Source organism: Telmatherina bonti, assembly GCF_933228915.1.
Source record: "Telmatherina bonti genome assembly, chromosome: 20".
Taxonomy (NCBI): Eukaryota; Metazoa; Chordata; class Actinopteri; order Atheriniformes; family Telmatherinidae; genus Telmatherina; species Telmatherina bonti.
Window position 1 is genome coordinate 30,393,287 of NC_136618.1, and position 23,146 is coordinate 30,416,432.

The 23,146-nt window shown below is 41.6% G+C and overlaps 1 protein-coding gene across 1 annotated transcript in view; it reads right to left on the reverse strand.

Annotated features, from left to right (window-relative positions):
- Positions 1–1,739: 1,739 nt before the first annotated feature.
- Positions 1,740–23,146, reverse strand: part of gfod1 (glucose-fructose oxidoreductase domain containing 1) — a 32,458-nt gene continuing 11,051 nt past the window's right edge. Inside the window, exons 2-3 of the mRNA XM_079259667.1 lie at positions 6,161–6,354; positions 1,740–6,049 (exon numbers count right to left, since the gene is read on the reverse strand). Of these exons, the coding sequence (XP_079115793.1) occupies positions 5,309–6,049; positions 6,161–6,354 (935 nt within the window). The 3' untranslated portion in view covers positions 1,740–5,308. The remainder of the gene's footprint in view (positions 6,050–6,160; positions 6,355–23,146) is intronic.

Sequence of the window (23,146 nt, forward strand, 5' to 3'; positions counted from 1 at the left end):
GAAAGAAAAATAATTTTTAAAAATACGTATAATAGAAAGACTTATCTATCTGAAGTGCATGATAAAATGAACAAAATTAAATAAAAATGATAAAACAGAAAACATAAAAAAAAAAAAAAAAAGATCTGTAACACTGACAGACCTCCATCAGAGCGTAATTTATTCTCTGGAGCTAGACTCATAAATATGTGTTTAAGAGCTCAAATTACAGTATGTATAAAGGTCTACGTGTCCACAGTATACACACATAACAACTTTTGGATATAAGGATATAATCCCAATACAGCATCATACTGGTTTCCTCTGAATACATGGAGCGTAAGGAACCACGACACACTCAGTCAGCACCTGTAAAGCAGCTGAATCAAATCCCAGTCTATAATGGTTTCTGGATCATTGCTGTTTTTTGTTACTTATTAAATACAAGAGGATTTCATTTGGGTAAAAGGTCTGCAGAAGCACCAGGTTGTCCTCCAGGTTACAAGCCGACCCACCATGAAGAGGAGGGAGAAATAAAAACAGCTCCAGTCTGATCCAGTAAGGATTAAAAGAGGAGCAAATGACAACACACAAATAAAAACCTGTTTGGTGCTCGTTATTTTGAGCAGTGACTCGGAAAAAGAGAAGGGGAGGCTGTCTAGACAAGAACAAGATTTGGCAACGTGGCATCCAGTTGCTAGGTTACGGTCTCTGAGGGCAGAAGCACCTCTGTGAAGTCGTCAGTCTCCACAATAAACAGTTTTTATCCCTGTCCCACCCCCTCTGTGCCTGAGTAAAGGCCTTCCCTGACCTGAACGCTGGTGAAACACAGACACACACATGAAAGACGAAGAGCAGAAGAGTTCAAAGCTGGAGCCGGAGCACCTCCTGTCTTTATTTCTCTGCAGTACAGAGTCAGATAATCATTTTCCAGACCACAAACAAAATTAAATAAACACCCAGACCATGAGGTCCTGAACGTCAGCTCTCCCATCATGAGTAAGAAAAATAAAATGAAGAAAAAAAAACACTTTGTAAACAAAAATGTCAAATTAAAATCAGTCAGGAGATATTTATTCGCACAGTATCCGCACACCTCACAGCTTCTTCAAATAAGGCTTGAGATATCTCAGCATGGATCACCGGCATCACTACACCAGTGCCCAGCTAATTTCACTGGTTTTCTAATGATCCATCCTTTAAAAATATTTACTTCTGCATGCTTTTTTTGTTCCCGTCCAACTGCTAATGGTATGAAAGGCTAACTTAAAGTTAGCATGAAGGTATTAGCACTAATCTAGTTCTATGGTATCACCAGATTAACAATGTCATTTTTATTTTTTAGCAAGATTATTTATGGACTACTCATCAACTCAGTTGATTAAGATTTTCACATATTTACTGAAATATATATATATATATATATATATATATATATATATATATATATATATATATATATATATATATGCTGAAAGAGTACCTCAGGATCCATATAACTCACCGCTAACTATGCTAAGAGGCTAGCAAGGCCGCTATTTGGTTTTAAAGTTAGCTTCAGCATAAAAATGAGGAGGAAAATATTTTGGAACCAGGCTTATTTTGTAAGGTATAAAAATGAAGAAAAATGGAAATATTTCTGACTTTTTTAGTAAAAATGTCCCCCACCCTCTGGCGATCCCGTGTATAAAAGTCTAGCCCCACCACTACTTAATGTAGTTTATCTGAATGTGCAAAGACCCCTCCATCCCCCTCCCTACGATATGTCCCTAATAAAATCATAAAGATCAACAATGAATGATATATTTTCTATAGTTTCATTAATCTCCATCTCACTGGAGCTGTACCAGTAACTTTTCCTGGTATCTATTTAAACAAATTCAATCGTCTGCAGATGTTTTATTTAACAATAAAACCACTTTGGGACCATCTATTGTTTTTCTGTTTACTTATGCAGATTCTCTGGTGTAGGCAAGACAAGACTAAATCATCCAGATCCTAATGACAGTTATGAGACTCTTATCAGACAAAGGGGAAAAGTCTGTAGACTTGATAAGGTGTTTGTGTTACACAGGGGGCAATAATTCATCTCAATGCAGCTCAAACAGATAGCTTATCACTCTTTATTTTCCAGGCAGGCCATTTGGCATCAGGTGTTTTTATTCCTGAAAGAAATGCAGCAGAAGAAAAAGTAAAAAAAGGTTTTGATAAGAGCTGGGTGTGACTAAAGGAGATCTTCACACCAGAGTTTGACAGCGTACAGCAGGGATGGCGGGTTCTGGCTCTCATGCATGCTGAGTAAACATAAAGCTTTCAATCAGAGTGTGTTTGACAGATTATTTTGGAAAAACGAGAAACCTTAGTCTGTTGATTTCACAAATACGCCGCAGGTCAGTTCACAAAATGTCAACAGCAGAATAACAAGATAAATACCCAAGCACTCTTCCAGTTCCTTGGCTTTTTACACAGAGAACACATATAGTACTTGTTTCATCCTGCAGACAAACACTTCTTGTTCTTATATTTGCATATTTACATTATCAGTAGTTGTTACACAGACAGTAGAAACCGCACAGGAGATCAGAGATGCATTTAAAAAAAAAAAAAAAATCAGCGTTTTGGCTTGTAGGTCAGGGTAACTCCTGCAAACCTGAAGTTAAACTTAGTTTTCATTATTTTCAGCCATCCCCGCAGCCACCACCTGACTCTGATCTGAGTTTGGATATTTTTCTGGATCTCTGCTGCAGAAAACAAGGTTAACGAGAGCAAAACTAAAGCAGCTGAAAGATGTTAAACACTAAAGACTGCTGGTAAAAACGCAGTTTGAGATATTTGACATTAAAAGCAGGAATCGGGGGATGGAGAAAATATTAAGAGATAGATGAACACTTTGGGACTTGCTTAAAAAAGGCTGATATGAGCTTAAAAGAGGGATGTTTTGCCCGTATGAATTCTTTATTTGCTCCATTCTGAGCTGATGTTTGTTCATGTTTGTAAAAATGATGCACCACTGTTAACAGGAAGCAGCGATAAGACAGTCTTTTTGTGTGGAGATAATGGATGGAAACACGGCCTAAACGTCTTTACAAGCTAAACAAATAGATGACACGAAAACAATCAGTGTTTCCTGACATGTTTACAGCCAACACAAACACTGGAAGGACTGGCAGGGAGCTTTACTGGGAGCTGATGGTAAAACTCATCAGTCTGAGTTGCACACATGTGACTGACACACAGAGGCAGAAATGCTGCATTAATAATTCACAAAGAACTCTAAAATGGAGACGTCATGTTGCATTTTCATAATTTTCCATAAATGACTGAAATGGCTGTTTGAAATGTCCTGATGAAGCAACTATGTGGAGTCATTCTAAGTATCATGAGGCTGAGATTATACATGCATTTTAACCCTGCATTCCATCGTGAGCGTCACCACTCACATAGCTTGCTTCTGGACTATGCTTGTTACTGAGCACATTGGAGGACTCAGCTGCTTGATTGGTAGAGATAAACATAACAGTATAGAGGAGCTGTATCATGCATGTCAGGCCCATAAAACAGCACGCCGTGACTTGTCTATTCCATCATTTTTACCACCGTCCATCCTCAGACTTTACATCCAATCAGATTTGTCCTTGCAGCGCCACTAACCGCTCCTTCCATATCGCAGCTTGTGAATGCCAGGCTGTGTCTCAAACGAACACAAAATACACAAAGCAGCCATGACAAACACCCAGAAACGTAATTAAAAACTAGCATTTTCTCATCCTGTCAGTTCAGACTTCAGATAAATAAAACCTACACAGAATATTTGACTTTAAGCTAAAATATGCGTCAGAAAAGATGACAGTGATGAGAAAATTCTGCTTATTTCTCTGTAGTAACACTGGAGCAGGAGAAATACGACAGCATTTACACCTTCGTCACCCTGAGAGCGTTTAAAAAGCTGCAGGTGTTTTGGTCTGAACTTGGTGTAGTTGACGTATCATATTTCCCAACATGCTCTCTGTCTACTGGTGGAAGTGCTCCCCCGATGTGTTTACATCAAGTGGAGGTACAGACTGATGATACAGTGATCGTGCAGGGACATAAATTACATGGCCAATGGAGAGTTGACTGACTTTTACTGGCTGGAGAGAACTCAGAGAAGAGACAGGATAAAGATGGATGCTGAAGTCATCGGTAAGGCTTTAAAAACAAAACCACACTGCAGCCATTAGATTCCAGCAGCTGGAAGATTGATTGATCATTAATATTCATGTGTTTACTTTTCTGTATAAGTCACTTTTAAATCATTTCTTTCCTCTGCGAGACTCTTTCTTCTTTAAAATCTGTAAATAGTTTTATTTTGGACTATGGAAAGAGCTCAAAGCTGCCTTTTACGGGTTTTCAGACATCTCAGTTTTTCACACACTGATTCTAACCAACGTTAACAATGATCCTGCTGGACATTGTTGTTGGTTAAATCTATCTATCTTCTGTCTCGGCTTGGCATCTCCATTAAAAATGTCCCGGACAAGCCTCTGGACATGCCATGATGCAAATAAGATAAATAATATCAGCCTGTTTTTTAATAAAAAGACAAAGTATGAACTTGTTCTAACTAGAAAAGCAACCTTACATGACTTCTGTTGTCACTCCATGTTGTAAATAGAATTAAATAAATGAAGCGGGGCGCCTTCCAAGCATAACAGTAGGGAAACACTGACGGCCAAACGTATTCCTGCTGCAGCCTGTTTACATAAATCAGAAGGTAAAACTCCTGAAACCCACCAGCCAAATGACTGATTTTTTTTTTTTGTAGTCACACACAAAAAGCAGAGCAAACAGGCAGACTATTAAGCGCACTGACTTTTCTTTAACATTCACTTTGTAAAACTAGAATTACTTAAGATTACAGCAACAGCTGACCCACACAGCATGGGAGGACCAGGGATCTGCAGAGGAAGGTGATGTTTCCAGATCCTGTCACACAGAAGAGAGGCAGGGAAACCTGTTTGGTCAAGAAGACAGCAGGGTGGTGGAAAGCATGCTGACTCTGCTCAGCGCCAGTTTGGAAATGGGAGTATTAGCAGATTCCTGCGGATGCTACTGAAGAATTCCCTGGTATCTACTGTAGGTTGGATTTTCATGTGCGTCCTCTGGAGGTTCATGTCCTTCAGAAATAAAAAAGAAGCTTCCATATAAATAAAAGAGAGATTATTAATCCCATTGCTTTTGCGGTAGCAGGAAACTGCATCATCTTGGCTTGAACTCTGTAACAGAAACAACCTGTTTGAGAGAGAATCCAACGAAACCAGTGGTGAGTTTACTGGATCCAGGCTGGACGCTAACAGTAGAGCGACATCCTGCTCCGCCGCATGGCCTCGCTGATCAGATACGCCGGGCTGATCTCCGGCTCCTCCGTCATCACCACAATGTTCTGCCACTCTCCACACTGGTTGGACTTCTTGATCGTATCCACCACGCAAAGGGCGTAAAGACAGTCCTCAAACGTGGCGGCCATCGTCAGAGGCCGGCCGTCCCAGGTCCGCCGGTCGTCCTGGTCCTGAAAGGCCTCCCGCACCGCCTGGATCATGCGGATTGTCCCAGTGAGGTAAGGGGAAGGAATGTCACTAAATGCCTTCTCTGGTAAGGAGGCTTTCTCCAGAGGAGTGGTGTCTTTGAGCAGGAGTTCAGCGCCGCGACCGACTACTCCATCGCTACAGTTCTTCTGTCCATACAGGTCGGTGCCGGTGACCGTCAACCTCCCCACGGTTCCCACCACGATCACCTCCTGCCTGAACTCTCCAGGGACGTTGAAGTTGAGCGTGACGGTGCAGCAGGCGCCTCCTTCCAGTACCATCTGAAATGTGCAGAAATCATCACTGGTGATCTGACGGATGCCCTGGATGTGGTCCGTCTGTTTGACGAAGGTCTTGAGGAAGCCGTGAACCTTCACAGCCCGCTGGCCCGTCAGAAATGTAAGCAGGTCGATGATGTAGCTGCCCACAGAATGCAGGCCGCCACCTCCCATCAGGTCGTCGCAGCTCCAGTTGTATTTCTTCCCAAGGAGGCTGCCGCTATGGACCTTTGGGCCAAAGAAGAGAACATGCAACAGGACATTTTTATCTCTTTTATCACCAGGAAACATCAGACTGCATAAACTCTGCTGGATTCTGGTCTGTTCTTATCATCATACCTGGGCCTCACACACCAGGAGTTCTCCAATGTACCCCTCCTCCAACAGCTTCTTCATCTGAACAAAGGCAGGCAGAAAGCGGAGCACATTTCCCATGATGCTCAGCAACTTTGGGTAGTACTGGGCAGCAGACATCATTCTGAAGGCATCCAGAGGAGTGGCGGTCCGATCACAGATGACATTCTTCCCAATACCTTGAAAAAGATGAGACAATTAGGAATCACAAGATTCAGAGATCAGAGGTTTGACTCGTCACATTCACTCCCAGGTCACTTTATCAGATCCACCTGTTCAACTGCTGGTTAACACAAGTATCTGATCAGCCAATCACGTAGCAGCAACTCAGTGCATACAGTCATGTAGACATAATAAAGTTCAATCTGAGCATCAGAATGAGGAAGAAAGTAGATTTAAGTGATTCTTAACTCAGCATGGTTGTTGGTCCGAGTCAGAGGAGAATGGTCAGACTGGTTGGAGATGATAGCAAGGCAACAGGAAGTCAGATAAGAACTGGTTCCAACCAAGATATGCAGAATGTCATCTCTGAACACACAACATGTCCAACCTTGAAGCCATAGACTGTATTTAATAGGATGGACGGAGCCTCCGTGACGTCACCCGTAGGTTTCTAAAGAGCTGAATTGAAACTCTGTGGGCGGTTCCTACCATCGCCAGCTTAGCAGGGGCATGCGTGTCGTCTCGCCCAGAAAATACAAATGTGGGCAAAGAGGTGGAGCTGAGAGGGGGGCTGTGAGCGCCATGGTGGATGATTGACATCAAACGAACTCCGAGCTTTCTGCAGCTAAGAGCTAACCGAGCTAACCCAGAGATAACAGAAGCTAACCAGCTAACGGAGGTAAGCGTGCTAAAGCTAAGTCACATTGTTAACCGGCTAAAAACCGCGGTTGTTCTGTGTTCTTCTTACTTGAATCGGGAGATCAGTACCTGTCAATCAAAAGGACACGCCCCTAAATATGACGAATTTTAAGATTAAATTACTTCTAAACGGGCAAGTTAGAAAAAAAATTCACTCCTCCCACAGTTGTCATGAATGTAAACCTGACCTATTAAACCTAAAATGGAGTTTTGAACCAGGCTGTAAACATGTTTATTTCTGCTTTGAAGTTGGTCTTTTTAACCTGGGAGTCTATGGGAATTTGCTCTTTACCACCGGAGGCTGCCGCTTGCTTGAAGCAGATCGGATCAGAATCTGCTGGAAACATAAAAAAAACATGGATCCATCCTGCCATGGATCAAACTGCTGGTGTAATGGTGGGGGGACATTTTCTATTCCCCTTTGGTCCCCTAGTATCAACATGACAAATGGTGTCCAACAGTACTGGCAAGGTGGACCTGAGAAAGTGGCTGGTGGGAGAATGTGTGCATCCTGCCTGTTCACAGGTATGGCACCGCCTACTCCTTTAGCTGTCAGAGTTTTAAGTCCTGGCTGAGGGCAGCTGGGTCCACAAGCAGTCTTGAAAGTGAACTTCTACTAATCTGCTACCAGCTCCAGCTGTCAGGACCAGGACATTAATCCATCTGACCCTGTTGGGTGGAGACACTAAACACTTTCAACTTTTATCTGTTCCTATTACATTCACAGTCTTTGCTTAATGACGACTCAGACCGTAGAGCTAAATCTCCAGGCTTTTCTCACATGTCATGTTAGACTCAGAGACATTTCCACACACAGAAGCAGTGCTCTGTCAGATCAGCAATGACCTTTTGGTCCTCATAGGAGAAGCACCGACAGGCTGAGGCTTAAACAGGTCTGAGTCAGCGCTATGTGTGTGTGTGTGTGTAAGAGATTACTGATGTACCTGAATGCCAGGTACAATCACAGCTGCTGCTGCATTAACCCTCTATTTTCGACACTGAAGGAACGGTAGTGTGTAACTCTGCAAGGTAAACTGTTCTGGATATGTTACCTTAGGAGTGTTTATTCAGAAACTCTAAATGAATTTTTCAAATTTCAGGATAAAAAAGATCATTGTCACGACTGTGTTGCTAGGAGACCTCTATTTTGACCTAGAAATGCAGATGAAGCCACTTCATGTCAAACTTTCCACCAATCAGAGAGCTTAATTTGACATTAACGTCCAATCAGGAGCAGCTATTATTCAGCAAGCAGCAGAAAGTTCTGTGTCTGAAAAGAAGAAAGTAATGGTCCTAATGCTGGAATGAAGCCATCAGAGGCCAAGCCAAGATGTTTTTTTGATGCATAGGGGAGCCAAAGATCAGCTGAGTTGGAGTTCTCCTGCAGCAAACAGCTGTGAGGCCTGGGCTACATAGCCGCACCTACTCTGGATTGAATGAAACAGAACTCAAGGAGCAGGTGGATTGAATGAAACAGAACTCAAGGAGCAGGTGAAGCCTCTGTTCCACAGGCAAGACATTAATGGTGCAGAGTTAAAGTCCTCCAGCACAGAAGCTCAGTCCCTAAACATTAATCATTCATCAGCACAGGAGGTCTGACCGAGAGGCCCAACAAACAGATTCAATGGAAAAGGACAGCCATTATGACAGATGCTGCCATGATTGAACATATAAGATGCACCAATTTAACACTGCAGAGGTCATAAGAATTACTGTAAAACCAGAAGTTGAAAGCTAATGAAATGGAAAAGCTTTAAGTGCTAACAAGGATACAAAAGGAATGCAGAGAAAACAGTATCATGTGTTTCACGGGAATAGCTGTAGAAACGTGTCTCTTGGATGTTTATACACTGTTTTAATCTAATCCAATCAAATCAAAGTTTATTTGTATAGAACCTTTCATACAAGAAGCAGCTCAAAGTGCTTTACATATGTTAAAACAAGTTAAACAAATAGACACATCATCATTCACACACACACACTGACACACCCCCAATCCCATGTTGCCTGATAAAATTTCTATAGTAATTTTCTGTCTCTTTAACCAATAATAATAATATTAATAGTAAAAGAATAAACATAAGAGATAACATCTGGCTTGGCAGAGAGAAAATTATATCCTGGGGATCCCCTCACACCAAGGGCCAGCCCACCCGTAACCATAGGGTGCATCCCTTCTGTAACGGACACAATTCAGGGTTGGCCCCAATACGTATTACAGCCAAATGGCTGCAATGTGGCTTCTAACAGGGCCAACCTGTTAGAAGCCATCTCCATGGCAACGACCCAGCAAGGCCCCCAGTGTGGTGGATCCCCATGAGGAAAAGGTTTTAAGACTGGACAAACAGATAAAAGACAGTAAAGTTAACAGAAAGCTGTAAGGAGGAGTTCCAGTAGTGATTTTCAATTTCAGCTCGTCATGGTGAAGAAAGAGATCTGCATACTGGACGCTGAACTGAACAGTAAATCTGATCTGGAGCGGATTCAGAGAAGGATGCTGCACAAAACACGTCATGAAAACACAGAGCAGGGATGACAAGTCTGGTCCTGGAGATCTGATATTCTGCACCTTTTAAACACATCCTTTCTCCTTATCTCATCTGCATGTCGTGCAGAAGCCTGGTATGAGACGTTCAGGTGAGTAGGAGAAGAAATGTTGCAGGACAGTACATCTCAAGGACCAGACTTGGGCACCTCTGCAATCAGTCAGAGGCTTCTTCAAGTGGCTGCAAGGCAGACAGGTGACAGCTATCTCCCTTCAGAGTTGATCATTTTTTAATTTAAATTAAAATACCACAACATTATAATTTCCCCTCAAAAGACGAAGAGTTATTTTATTAATTTATTGAATTCATGAACGATGAACTTTCTCCAGTCCATCCCAGCTGTTGGCTGTTTTCTCCGCATCATCTCCTATTGGGTCAAACTGCATCCTGAACACCGTCATCCACCGAAACACAGACCAGATTTCACACCTACACCAACTCCACACGGGAGTTGGCTGAGGAAGGAAAGGCTGGAAGTGGTGGCTGAACAGGAAGGTCAGGGTGGGTTTAAGTGAGGGTGGAGCTCTATAGACTATGTAATTACTTATTGTTTTTTGTTGTACATTCCATTATGTCAAGATGGAAACACAGCATGGAAACAGCACAATAAACTCAACTCACAGCCTGAAGAAACTGCAGAGACACCAAACTATGCTGAAACAGAGAAAACACCTCAAGACTTTTCATTTAAATCTGCTCCTGAAATTTAATCTGTAGATTAAATACAACACTGACAGCCTACACAAAAGCCACTGTGCCTGTGGATGCCAGAAATAGAAAAGCCGGGAGAACCAGTTGGAAGTGATAGCCATCTGTCACGTAGGATTGTGCACGTGCTCCTGCAGGGCGAGGGCCAGGATGACAGCACGTCAAGAAGCTCATAACACAGCAGTCTACACTGCAGGCTTTGGAAACATTCTGTGGTTTTCTGGTGTTTGTACATAAATTGACATAATGTGTGAGGCATCTCTGTGACCAGAGAAAGACCTGAATGATTATAAAACATCCTGCATCACTGGAAAGTGATCTGTTTTATCTGCTTTGTAACCACTGGAAGCAACTTGGACAGTTTAAGATCTCACACCTTCACAACAGTACCGTTACCAAAGCCGAGTTGAGTCCAGCTACGTCTAAACACAAAGGTAGACTCCTGAAGAAACAGACCAGGCTCATCTTTCTGTCTATTATCTTAAATTGAATTTAGCTTGAAGCAATTACAAAGCAGGGAGGGAGGAAAACGAGACACACTGAAACCTTTCCATTCTTTTTCATGTATGCCTCGGACTAAATCTAAATAAAGGGAAATGTTTATGGAGGAGTGATCTGTCCTAACACAACCTCTGTGGCAGCTGAAGCAAAGAACATGTTTTGGTAAAGTGTTGTGTTGTTATGAACCAATTTTTCCAGTTCTTTTCACGTATTGGTAGCATCTTAACAGTAAGGACCTCCCTCTCGCGTCATTTAAAAAAATCATTGTTGTTATTTGACCTCTGACCTGTTTGGGGCTGAGGACGCCATCTTCTACCTGCTTTAGAAAGTCCACTCTCACCTGGAAAAATCCAGCAGCACTTTGAAGATCATGTTTCTATGCAGTCCTGTTATACGAGTTACGATGGTGGTCTATCTGCCTGCCGCACTTCTTACAAGGCCCTTTGCAGGGTTCTCCACTGGTTCCACCTATTCATAGGTGTTTTGCACTCTAAACCAGACGGCAGTGGCTGCCATGTGCCATGTCAAGCCAAACCACATACAAGTCACTGTTTTCTCTTTTGGCCTGTTGAATCTGACATATCGCAGATGCTCAAGGCATCCTGGGAAGCCAGCGAGTCCAGTCTTCCAACAGCTTGTGTCAATGTAGCTGTTGCTACTAAGAAAACGAGTCATCCTTATTGCTGAGACCATAATGGAGAGTTTCCCTTCTATGTTTAGCAAGCCGATCCTGAACTGGTTGACTTCTGCTCATTAGGGATGAAAACTGCTACTGCCTCTAGCCACTCCAGTGGGATGGACTGGTTCTTCAACACAACCCTCATGAGTTCCCAGAGTCCCTTTGCCGCTTGAGGATAGCTATTAAAGAGCTTATGGGGAAGCCCGTTGGGTCCCGCTGCTGATGCTGCTCTTGCACTTTCCCACAGCTTTCGTGGAAAGGTATTGAATGGGGTCCTCAGGAGATCAAGACGTGGTGCGTAACCTAGCGAGCCAAGTGGTGTTCCTTTGGCTGTATCTATGTATTGGTTCTTGATGTACTGTTCCAAGTCTTCCCTGCACTGCGCTTTTCATCTACCAACTGGGGGGGTATACTGGAATGGATTGTTATGTGAGAAGTTCCATTAATTCCAGGTGGAAACCTCTACAATCACCTGGATTTATGACCACCGAATAGCCTGAAGTTATGAGGCTGAAAGGTTGTGTGTCTGAGATACTGGAGCACCACAAGGGACTGTACTCCCACCATTTCTCTTCACACTTCCATTCCTGTCATCTGCAGAAATACTCTAATTACTTTGCTGTTGTGAGGTGTATCAGTGATGGACAGGAAGAAGAGTACAGGCAACTGGTCAGTGAATTTGAGATATAGCGCAGAAACAATCACCTCATCTTCAACGCAAACAGAACAGGAGATGATTGTTGACTTTAGGAGAACAGGAATAAACAAAACACTTTACGTCCTGGAGGAAGAGGTGGGGGAGGTGGAGGAATACAAGAACCTTAGAGTTAAGATGGACAGCAGACTGGACTGGAAATGCGACACAGAAGCATGTCGATGAAGAGACAGTGCAGACTGGTCTTCTGCACGAAGCAGAGATCATTCAACATCCGTCAGAGGCTTTCTGACACAGTGTTAGTGCAAGTGGCCATTAGCAGACCATCCTCAGCGGTTCATCCTCATGATGTTATAATTTTACGCTATTACTGAGTGTAGGAGTAATGCAATATATTAAATTGTGAGCTATAATTAGACTCTTTCAGGAAAAAACTGAACCAATACAAAGGCTAATTTTAAAGCGGTGTTATTCTTTTACTGACCTGGAGATGTTTAGCAAAGAGTTTTGTTGTGTGTGTGTTCCTAGACCAAATGATGTGTCATCGTCTTTAGGGCTCTGATGGACTGCATCTAACATACTGGCAGGGATGATTGAGCAACAGCAGGTTGCATTTAGGGTTATATTGTCAGTAGGACAGCTCCAGGTCCATTAGTACACTGCAGAACCATGAATGATGGCAAGCATTAGCTCCACTCAGCCGTCTTTAGGTCTCAACTAATGCCCATAATATTCAAGAAGTTTAGCATTCGGAGATGTGTTTGAGTGCTGCCATTAACCCTAAACCACAGCTGTTTGCTGCCTAGAGGCACACTAAAACATAACAGTGGCTTTTACAGTAAGCACTATGGGCATGAACGAAGCCGTTTTCTATGTCAGCAAACCCACATTGGACAGTAAAGGTAGTGGTTATCACATTATTTATGTAAGGTTTAATGTAATAATAAAAATGATCCATGGATGATAAACAGCTATTAAACACTTTAAAATGTGATAAATAGAGATATCTTGGCATCATGTCACTTAATCAGTTCAACACATGGTAACAGACTGGATCAATTATAATTAATGCCAAAACCAGAAAATCTGGAAAACAGCAACAACTTTGCATCATTACCTGAATTTAGTTTTACTTTCTCATGTTGGTCTCTTTGTTTGAAGATTAAGTCATACTCTAGTTTCCTGCTTCACATTTTGGTTTGTAGAGGTTTCCCCCTCTTGCATTGTGTTGCTCCTCTGTTATACCTGGTTTGTCTTTCCAAATTACCACACCTGCTTCTTGTTAGTTATACGCTCCCTCTGCATAATAAATACACCAGTATAAAAGGCAGCTGTGGCAAATAGTGACATGTAGTTCATGAATGATTGGGCTCCAAAAGCCAATTCTTTTTAGTCAACGAGAAGAACCAATTCCTGCAATTCCAGTCTAAGGGGAAAAGGCGGGGACTTATTTTTGATGGGTCAATTACATACAAGGAAGGACTAAGATAATATTACTATAAGGAAAGAGCTATTAGACGACAAGGACTGTACTGGCACAAACCAAATACACAGTAAGAATTTGAAACCAGATTTAAATGACAATTTAGAGTCAGACAAAAAAGTGAAATGAGGGAATAATGGCAAATGTGTCATATACAAATACAGTTTCTAAGACTTATGCTACACTTTTTGGTAAAAACTTTCCTCAAATTCTGCTGAACACAATCTGATACTGATCTTCTGCTTCCTAATAGATACCAGGAAGCAGAAGAATACACCATCACATTTAAAAAAAAAAAAGGGCCTTTTTGTTTGTTTGTTTTTTTTTTACCAGGTTTTCATATATCTTGCCTTCAAGGGTTAAAGATTCATTATCTTCAGACCTGGAGCTTGATTTACTCAATTTTCTTAATGTGGATTAGTGTTCAGTTGTTTGTTTAACATTTTAAAAAAATATATTAGAAAAACAATATTCTTATAATAATATTAAACTAAATGAAGAACCATTTGGGAGTCAAAATGAACGGCTCAACTAAGGGAGCCAGATGAAAAGAGTCAAATCTTTAAAAAGAACCAAACTTCCCATCACCAGTTCCACTTAGAAAGTTGACGTCTTGTTCTCGGTGATCTGGGCATTAAATGCAGCATCTCATTGGATTAAATCTGTGATATAGCCAGTCTATACAAACTAGTTGTTAGCTTCTTTAATGCTAACACAGGCATCTCCTTGCTAATGGAAAGCACGAGGAGTGTACAATTCAGAGGGTCACCAATCTAAAAAAGCTAGTCATTAGCCTAGCTAATGATAACACCAGCATCTCCTTGCTAATGGAAAGCAGGATAAGTTAACAGTCTAGAGAAGCTAGTCATTATCCTGCAAATACCAGCTACTTTGCTAATGGATAAGAGGAGTGTACAATCCAGTGGGTCACCAGTCTAGACTCTAGAGAAGCTAGTCTATAGCTTCTATCTTGCTGACACCAACATCTTGCTGCAAGTGACAGTAGGAGTGTACAGTACAGTGAGTCAACCATCTAAAGATGTTTAATGTTAATTTATGATAATTTCTAACGCTAATGCGCATTGCATGAGCCTATGATTGCTATTTTTAACACTGAAATTAACGCTCAGCTAGAATGAGTGGTCACCTTGTTATATTCCACCACTGGCTGCGCAGTTCTCAGTGCAGACATACTGATGAGATGAATAGCTGGTTTCAGAATGGATATCGCCTCCTGTGATTAGTATTTAGAGACTGCTATTTATGTAGTAGTATTTGTTTTGTCTCTTTTACTTCGTCATAATATAAATACCCATTTGTTTCCTTTTTTTTGGATAGTAATCCATCCTGTACCATTTAGGTATTAACTCTCATTCATTTTGTCACTTGTTCTGAAGTCTGAAATAACTTGAACTTCCAGTTCTTCTTTATCCCGTCACTGCACTGCCTTCAGTTTCATTAGATACATCCCAGTTCCCTACTGACTCCATTGTAGTTCTGCATTGTGGTCCTCTCTCCCAGTCACCTCTCCACTATGACAGGACGGACCTGCTGCTGCAGCCTGGTTACGACTCATGCAAAGCTTATATATATGTTATCGGGCCTTCACCTGCCCCCACAACCCCCGTGGTCCTCCAGGGTCTCATTAACTGCTGAGAGGAACAGCTTCCGTCCTCTCCACACACACACACACACACACACACACACACACACACACTCACACACACTGCAAACACGATGCATAACAATGGCTCCTTGTTATGGATCTGCCTCCATTTGCATTTTATGATCAGAACAGCTGAAATTAGCTTCTGTTGGGTGGAGGTTAAGCAGAAACGTCTGCCCAGACACACTTTGTGTTCTTTGCTTGTGTAAATGCCAAACTGGATTGATTAAAAGGTCAGCCTGTCTTGTTTGCATACAAATTGCATTGCTAAGGAGGCTATGTTGTGTTTTCATGCTCATTTCATTAATAAGTCAACATGACTGCAGAATCGTATTACACCCTTGCGGTGGACAACAGCTCTGAGACTGAAACTGTTATATACTCTGCTGGAATACTCTGTAGCCACGTTCCCACATCCAAAATGACTGACATGTCTTATACAAGCCAAGTACAATGTTCCAGAAGATAAGGACATTTTTTTGCGCTGTTTTTAAGGCCATGAAAAGCATCTTTGTGTCAGATGAAGCCGCGGAGAAGTGGATGAAGGAGGTAAAAAGCTCAGAATACTAATGTGCAGCAGTGAACTAAGAGTTATCACTTTAAAGTAATTGACTTATTCCTTATATAGAGTCATGTTGCCAGCACACATATTCACACTGTGCCTCTGTCATGCACATGACTCACTGCACATGACAGCTAATACGTTGACTCCTGAGCTTATTAACTCGTCATTGTGCCGGCAGAGAGGAAGAGTCATCCTACGTAACGGAGCTGTCTCAAGACGGGAAATTTTGCTGGGAAAGAAATTCCACTTTGACATTTGGAGAATGAAGTGATACTACAACAAAATCCAGTGACCTCAGAGTCATAGATGGATCATTCTGAGCAGCTGCATGTTGGTGAGGCTTCATGTTTATCAATCACAAGATGCTACACTGTGCTCATAAAGACATGGACATGATCAGCTGTGTTGGTTAAATCATGTCATGTTGGTACTTAGAGGCACAAAGTGGACCAAAACACTGGTAGAGATTGTTGCCTTTCTATCATCTCCAACCAGTATGTCCATTCTCCTCCAATTTCAAAAAGACGTTCTGGTCCAGACAACTGCTGCTGACTGGATATTTTCTCTTTCCAGAGAATTTTCTGTGAACATTAGACATGGTTGTGTGGGAAAATCCCAGTAAACACTCATGAGCGATGCAGGAAAGCAGGGACCTCATTCCCAACCACCGCTTAGAGACTCATTTATTCAGAAGTCTTATTTACGTACTTTTCACAAAGATCGGGATGTAACCGATACTTTCTCTTCTACTCTTCCAGACATCTAAGCGCTAGACTGCTAAAAGAAAAAAAAGTGTTGTTTTGTCTATTGTATTACAATATAGTAATGAAGTTATAGTAATATTTATATTTATATTTAATAGGGCCACTGACAGCCATTTTCAGTTCATTTTCTAGTTGACATAGTGACATAGTGACTCGGCTCAGAAGGCAGTACTTCCTTCTGAGAACAGCTAAAAATGCTTCCTCTCATACCTTCCTTAGCTGGTTGGTTACATCGAGGAAGATGTGGCTGTTTCTGGCCAGGCTGCTTTAAATATTCTAGGTTTCCGTGAGGACAGACAGGGCGCGCACACAAAGCTTCATTCACATGTGCCGCTCCCTGTATTAGTGCTTTAGAGATAAGCTGAAAAATGCAAAGCACTCCTGCAATGACAGCGAAATAACAGCAGAAATAACTCCTAAAGTAAACACCTGCAGGACCCAAAGAACAGTAGAAACAATGCTTCAGATTTTCACAACAAAGTTTAAGTTTCATTCTTCATCTCCAGGTTTACCTGCTGAATTTCAGCTCTAAATAGTCATTGAAGGTCATGAAAGCATGTTTCTATTCTCCCAGCAGGATGACGCGGAAGTTTTACCGGTTGGCTTTCTTGCCGTTCATGACGTTATGATCTTCTTGTTAGTGTGGAAAAGCGTCCTCGCTGGCGGGACACCAGGACGAGAAAAAAAAGTGTTGTTTTTTCTATTGTATTACAATATAGTAATGAAGTTATAGTAATATTTATACTTTAGATTTAACATTTAAGTTATTCTAAAATGAATTAAACACAACAACACTTCTGTTTCAGTGGAAACTCAGCCATCAAGCAGTGTTTACAACTTTTTCTTTATTGTTTTTGGAACCAAACATGGTCTTTCTTCAGCCATAATAAAATAACATGCATGCAGTGTTCATGACTTGGAGCTTATCTACATTTACACCATACTGTCCCCAGGAAAAGTGCACACTAGGGATAGGCTGTAGATGAAAAGTTACTCCGCAGTTTCTGGGCTTCTCAGCCACTTTCACTACCTGCTTGTAGCTTCTGGTTTCAGCAGACCTGGATGATGAAGGAACTGAAGGTTTCAGACTGGTTCCAGAAACCAGTAGGTGATGTTATCTAGCTGTGTGTATGGTACTTTCTCCAGCCATTTCACCTGTAAAACGCCTGAGCAAACCTCACCTGTTAGTGAACAGGTTGCCGGTCCATCACAGGGCCACTGACAGCCATTTTCAGTTCATTTTCTCTCTGTGTGTTTCTGGTTTCAGCTGAAATACATGATTTCTTTTTAGCTTTGTCATTTCTGGTGCTCCCGACAGTCACTGACTGTGCTGGTTTCTGTGCTGGTGTAGCAGATTGTGGTTGGACTGCAGTGTTTTCTATGTGGTGTATCTCTCTCTCCGATTTATTTTCTGCCAATTGTCCTTTTCCTTTCTGTTCTCTTTCCATCCGTTTTTCAGGTCCAGCAGTACAATGTAAATCCCATAACAAACAATTATTCAAAATAAACAAATAAATAAAAAAGGAATTCAGATTATTGAGGATCTTTATATCTATAAAGCCCCTCTTGACAAAGAAACCAACAACCATGTCACATTGGCTACTGTTACATGATGTTTTTTCATATGGAATTAAATAATTCAGAATTAACGTATTCTCCTATGAGTTTACATAAAAATAATGTTTCAAAACGTTTACATGAAATACGTCCTGACTTAATTCCTCTTTAGAGCGGTTTGGGAAGGGTTCTGATTGGACAGAGGGTGCATGTGACGTATGACGTATACGAGAAATAAACAAAGTTGGCTCCCTGCTTCTCGTCTTTTCAGTCGTAACTTGTAAAAACCAAAGTACAACTACATAATAAGTATCAGTTTCGCTGCTATTTTTATTATAAATGTGAAGTAGCAACTCAACACGAGCATACTACTTCACTTTTTGCAGCAACTGAGAAGAAGAAGAAAGATAGACCACCGAACACGGGAGGCAAAACAACGCGCGTCATCGGGACAGGACAAGGTAACGAGCATGCTCAGAACGACCAGAATGAACTTAGAGCGGAATGAAGGTTTACATGACAGAGGAAATAAATAGTTCAGAATTAAAATGCTAACAAACCAGTTACTTACATCGGAATTAAGTTTAATTCCAAATAGAAATTAGCATTAGGAATTAAGTGTTTACATGGTCATTTTTCATCAGTTTAAAGTGGAATAAACTTTTATTCGGAATTAAACAGGAATTAAAACTCCCATGTAAACGTAGCAAATCAGTCACTTAAATCTCCTTTCTTCCTCATTTTGATGCTGAGTTTGAACTACATCAGTCGTCTTCACCATGTCTGCATGAGTAAATGTGTTGAGTTATGGTAATCAGCTGAACAGGTGGCTCTAATAAAGTGCACAGTGAGTGTATGTCCATATTCATCTGACTGAAAGACAGATTTACAATATTCTCAGACTTATCTAAGAAGAGGGAACAGGAGAAGGGATCACATGTGGTGGAAGATGCTTGATGATCCATCCATCCATTTTCTTAACCGCATAGTCCTATTCAGGGTGACTGGAAGCTGGAGTCTATCCCAGCAACCATCAGGCCAGAGGCAGGTAGACCTGGACAGATCTCCAGTCCATCATAGAACCAACACAAAGAGACAAAGGGACAATTTAGTCACCAGTTAACCTAACATGTATGTGATTGAATGGTGGGAGGAAGCTGGAGAACCCAGAGAGAACCCACTGATACAGTGGGAGAACATGCAAACTCCACCGTTCGACCCCCGCCCACCCCAAGCCAACGATAGTACAGCAACCTTCTTGCTGTGAGGCCACAGTGCTAACCACTACGCCAACCAATGCTTAATGAAGTAAAGTAGTATTTTAAACTGGATTAGCTCATTAAATATGTTAAAGATAATACCTTATTTGTATTGTTAGCCTTTTAACATGACGGGTAAAATATGAGATCATTTATGGAAGTTTGTACAGTGGGCCTGAAACTGGAGTTAAGGGATCTAAAGAAACTATAAACATCCAGTTGTATTGATCCAACACTACTTCCTGTACTTCAGACTGTTGGTAATGTGTGATTACATGATTTTATTGGTTAATCTGGTGAGTTTTAAATGTTAATTTCTTACACATCGTCCTGACTAACGTGTTCAATGGGTTGCGTGAAGTCACTCTCATAATTTCCTGTTTCCAGTCCTGAACCAGCGACGGTGTGACACGTCAGGTCTGAAGGCGCTGAAGCACCAACGTCAAACTCAAGTTGACATAGTGACATAGTGACTCAGCTCAGAAGGCAGTACTTCCTTCTGAGAACAGCTAAAAATGCTTCCTCTCATACCTTTCTTAGCTGGTTGGTTACATCGAGGAAGATGTGGCTGTTTCTGGCCAGGCTGCTTTAAATATTCTAGGTTTCCGTGAGGACAGACAGGGCGCGCACACAAAGCTTCATTCACATGTGCCGCTCCCTGTATTAGTGCTTTAGAGATAAGCTGAAAAATGCAAAGCACTCCTGCAATGACAGCGAAATAACAGCAGAAATAACTCCTAAAGTAAACACCTGCAGGACCCAAAGAACAGTAGAAACAATGCTTCAGATTTTCACAACAAAGTTTAAGTTTCATTCTTCATCTCCAGGTTTACCTGCTGAATTTCAGCTCTAAATAGTCATTGAAGGTCATGAAAGCATGTTTCTATTCTCCCAGCAGGATGACGCGGAAGTTTTACCGGTTGGCTTTCTTGCCGTTCATGACGTTATGATCTTCTTGTTAGTGTGGAAAAGCGTCCTCGCTGGCGGGACACCAGGACGAGAAAAAAAAGTGTTGTTTTTTCTATTGTATTACAATATAGTAATGAAGTTATAGTAATATTTATACTTTAGATTTAACATTTAAGTTATTCTAAAATGAATTAAACACAACAACACTTCTGTTTCAGTGGAAACTCAGCCATCAAGCAGTGTTTACAACTTTTTCTTTATTGTTTTTGGAACCAAACATGGTCTTTCTTCAGCCATAATAAAATAACATGCATGCAGTGTTCATGACTTGGAGCTTATCTACATTTACACCATACTGTCCCCAGGAAAAGTGCACACTAGGGATAGGCTGTAGATGAAAAGTTACTCCGCAGTTTCTGGGCTTCTCAGCCACTTTCACTACCTGCTTGTAGCTTCTGGTTTCAGCAGACCTGGATGATGAAGGAACTGAAGGTTTCAGACTGGTTCCAGAAACCAGTAGGTGATGTTATCTAGCTGTGTGTATGGTACTTTCTCCAGCCATTTCACCTGTAAAACGCCTGAGCAAACCTCACCTGTTAGTGAACAGGTTGCCGGTCCATCACAGGGCCACTGACAGCCATTTTCAGTTCATTTTCTCTCTGTGTGTTTCTGGTTTCAGCTGAAATACATGATTTCTTTTTAGCTTTGTCATTTCTGGTGCTCCCGACAGTCACTGACTGTGCTGGTTTCTGTGCTGGTGTAGCAGATTGTGGTTGGACTGCAGTGTTTTCTATGTGGTGTATCTCTCTCACCCCATGAGGGGGAGGAAATAATAACCAAGAAAACAAAAAGAAATGATAAGCAGGAGTAAAGGAGAGTGTAGATGGTTGTAGCGTTTACCAGATGGAGACAGTTCATGATGGAACTGAGGTGGAGGCTGCAGCTTTCTGCTGGACAGGTAAGTTCATTCAGTCTAACAGGGAAGTCTATCTTGGTGTTACGTTAGAAACAAGGCAGGTCGTCCAGCAGCTACTTTATTCTCCTGTCTGAGTCGCATCATTCACTGTTACTGCTGGATAAAACAGCAGAGATGCTAATCTGTTAGTTAGCCTAAAGAGGAAAAGCTCCATGCAGCAGTTTTCTGTTGCTGTTTCTCTTCACACAAGTCATACCAGCAGGCCACCGTACATTTATTTCAGATGGATTTTCCCAAAGTATTTCCTCATGTTTCATCATTTATTTCAGCTGATTGGTTAAGAAGCTATTAGCAGCTATTAGCTATTAGCACTAGCTTGGTACCAAATACATGAAAGGCATGCTGGTAACTTATCAGCATCAATAAAAATGCAGAATAATGTGTCGTTCTGTATCTCAGCACCTGACTGGACACTCCGATTTAAGCAATGCGTTTACATTTTCACATTTATGACTCTCCACAGCTTCAGTAGTGGTAATAACACGCTTAAACGGCACGGCGTCAGAGATAGTACTCGATCGCGTTCAGTTAGCTAGGTAACTAGTATCTTTTAAAGGTAAACATACATCTGCTTCATCTATCATGAAGTTGTGGGCTTCAGGCTTTTCAGCTGCTCTCAAGACAAAAATCACCTTAATGTGTTGCTTTAAGGCACCGACAGAAGTAGTATCCACCCCCCACACACCCATACTCCTGACGGTTTTTAAGGTACAAGAGGTTTCAGGATGCTTCAAGAGGCTGAAGCATCAGATCCGTCTACAGGACGATGCAGCTGTTTCCTGCTGTTTGTGACGCTGCAGCTCTATGCATCTGCATGACCAGCGTGAAGACAAGCTGGGAAACTTTGAGACAAAAATAAGACGGTTTAAAGGAGATTTGAGTCACAAAGTGATCTGAACGACAAATTAGAAGGATATTCTGCTGAAAAGTAGTGAAGAAGAGGTAATGGGGACTGAATTTCATGGCTTTATCCATCTTTTACATGTAGATATACAACTCTTGCATGGTAGCGCAGAGGAAGTTCACGGCGATGTTAACAGTGAGGCATTTTGAATGTCAAAAGCAGGAAATGATTAAAAAGAATCATCAGTGTCACAAACAAAAGCAACGTTTCCACCCACCCAACGCACAACAGGAAGCACGAAGAACTCTGCGGTTTACCAAAGCCTGACTTCCTGTTGCAGCTGCTTAACATCAGAGTCACAAGAAGCTTCACCTTCCAGTTAGCTTTTATACTGCAGAAAGTCCACCTTTCATTTCTTGGGTAATCTAAAATAATCTGTTGAGTTAAGAAGAAGACAAACCCAAATCAAGCCTGAACAATATTTTAAAGACGAATGAAGCATTGCAGAAGCTTTCTGATCCCCAACATGATCAGAGGCGTGGCAGATGTTGGAGGGCATGTCTTCAGATGTTGGTGCTTCATGGTAATCCAGCACCAGTGATTTCCCAACACCCCCGCTGATTGCACAGGTCACTGTGTTTTGACATGCCTCAGTTAGCTTGGTTAGGGTGGGAGTGTGTTTGCAGGCTCATCTGTGAGGAAAAGCTTTAAGTTTATGCAACTGCATGTCACAACTTGATATTACAGCGACGGCACCACATTAACGAACGCCTGCGGTTTACTGGTCTGTTTCACTCTGATCAAAGTGTGGAACTTCAGCCAACATGGTAAAAAGGTGCTCCTGTTTTACATCAGCTAAAAGGTGGGAAAAGTCCTCACTGGGAAGCTAGAGACCACAGGTTTGTATTTAACCCAGTTCATCAATGCTTATGATCCTATAAGTTATAGGGCTGTGACGATACGCTTTTGTCCCGATTTGATTCGATTTAAATTGCGAT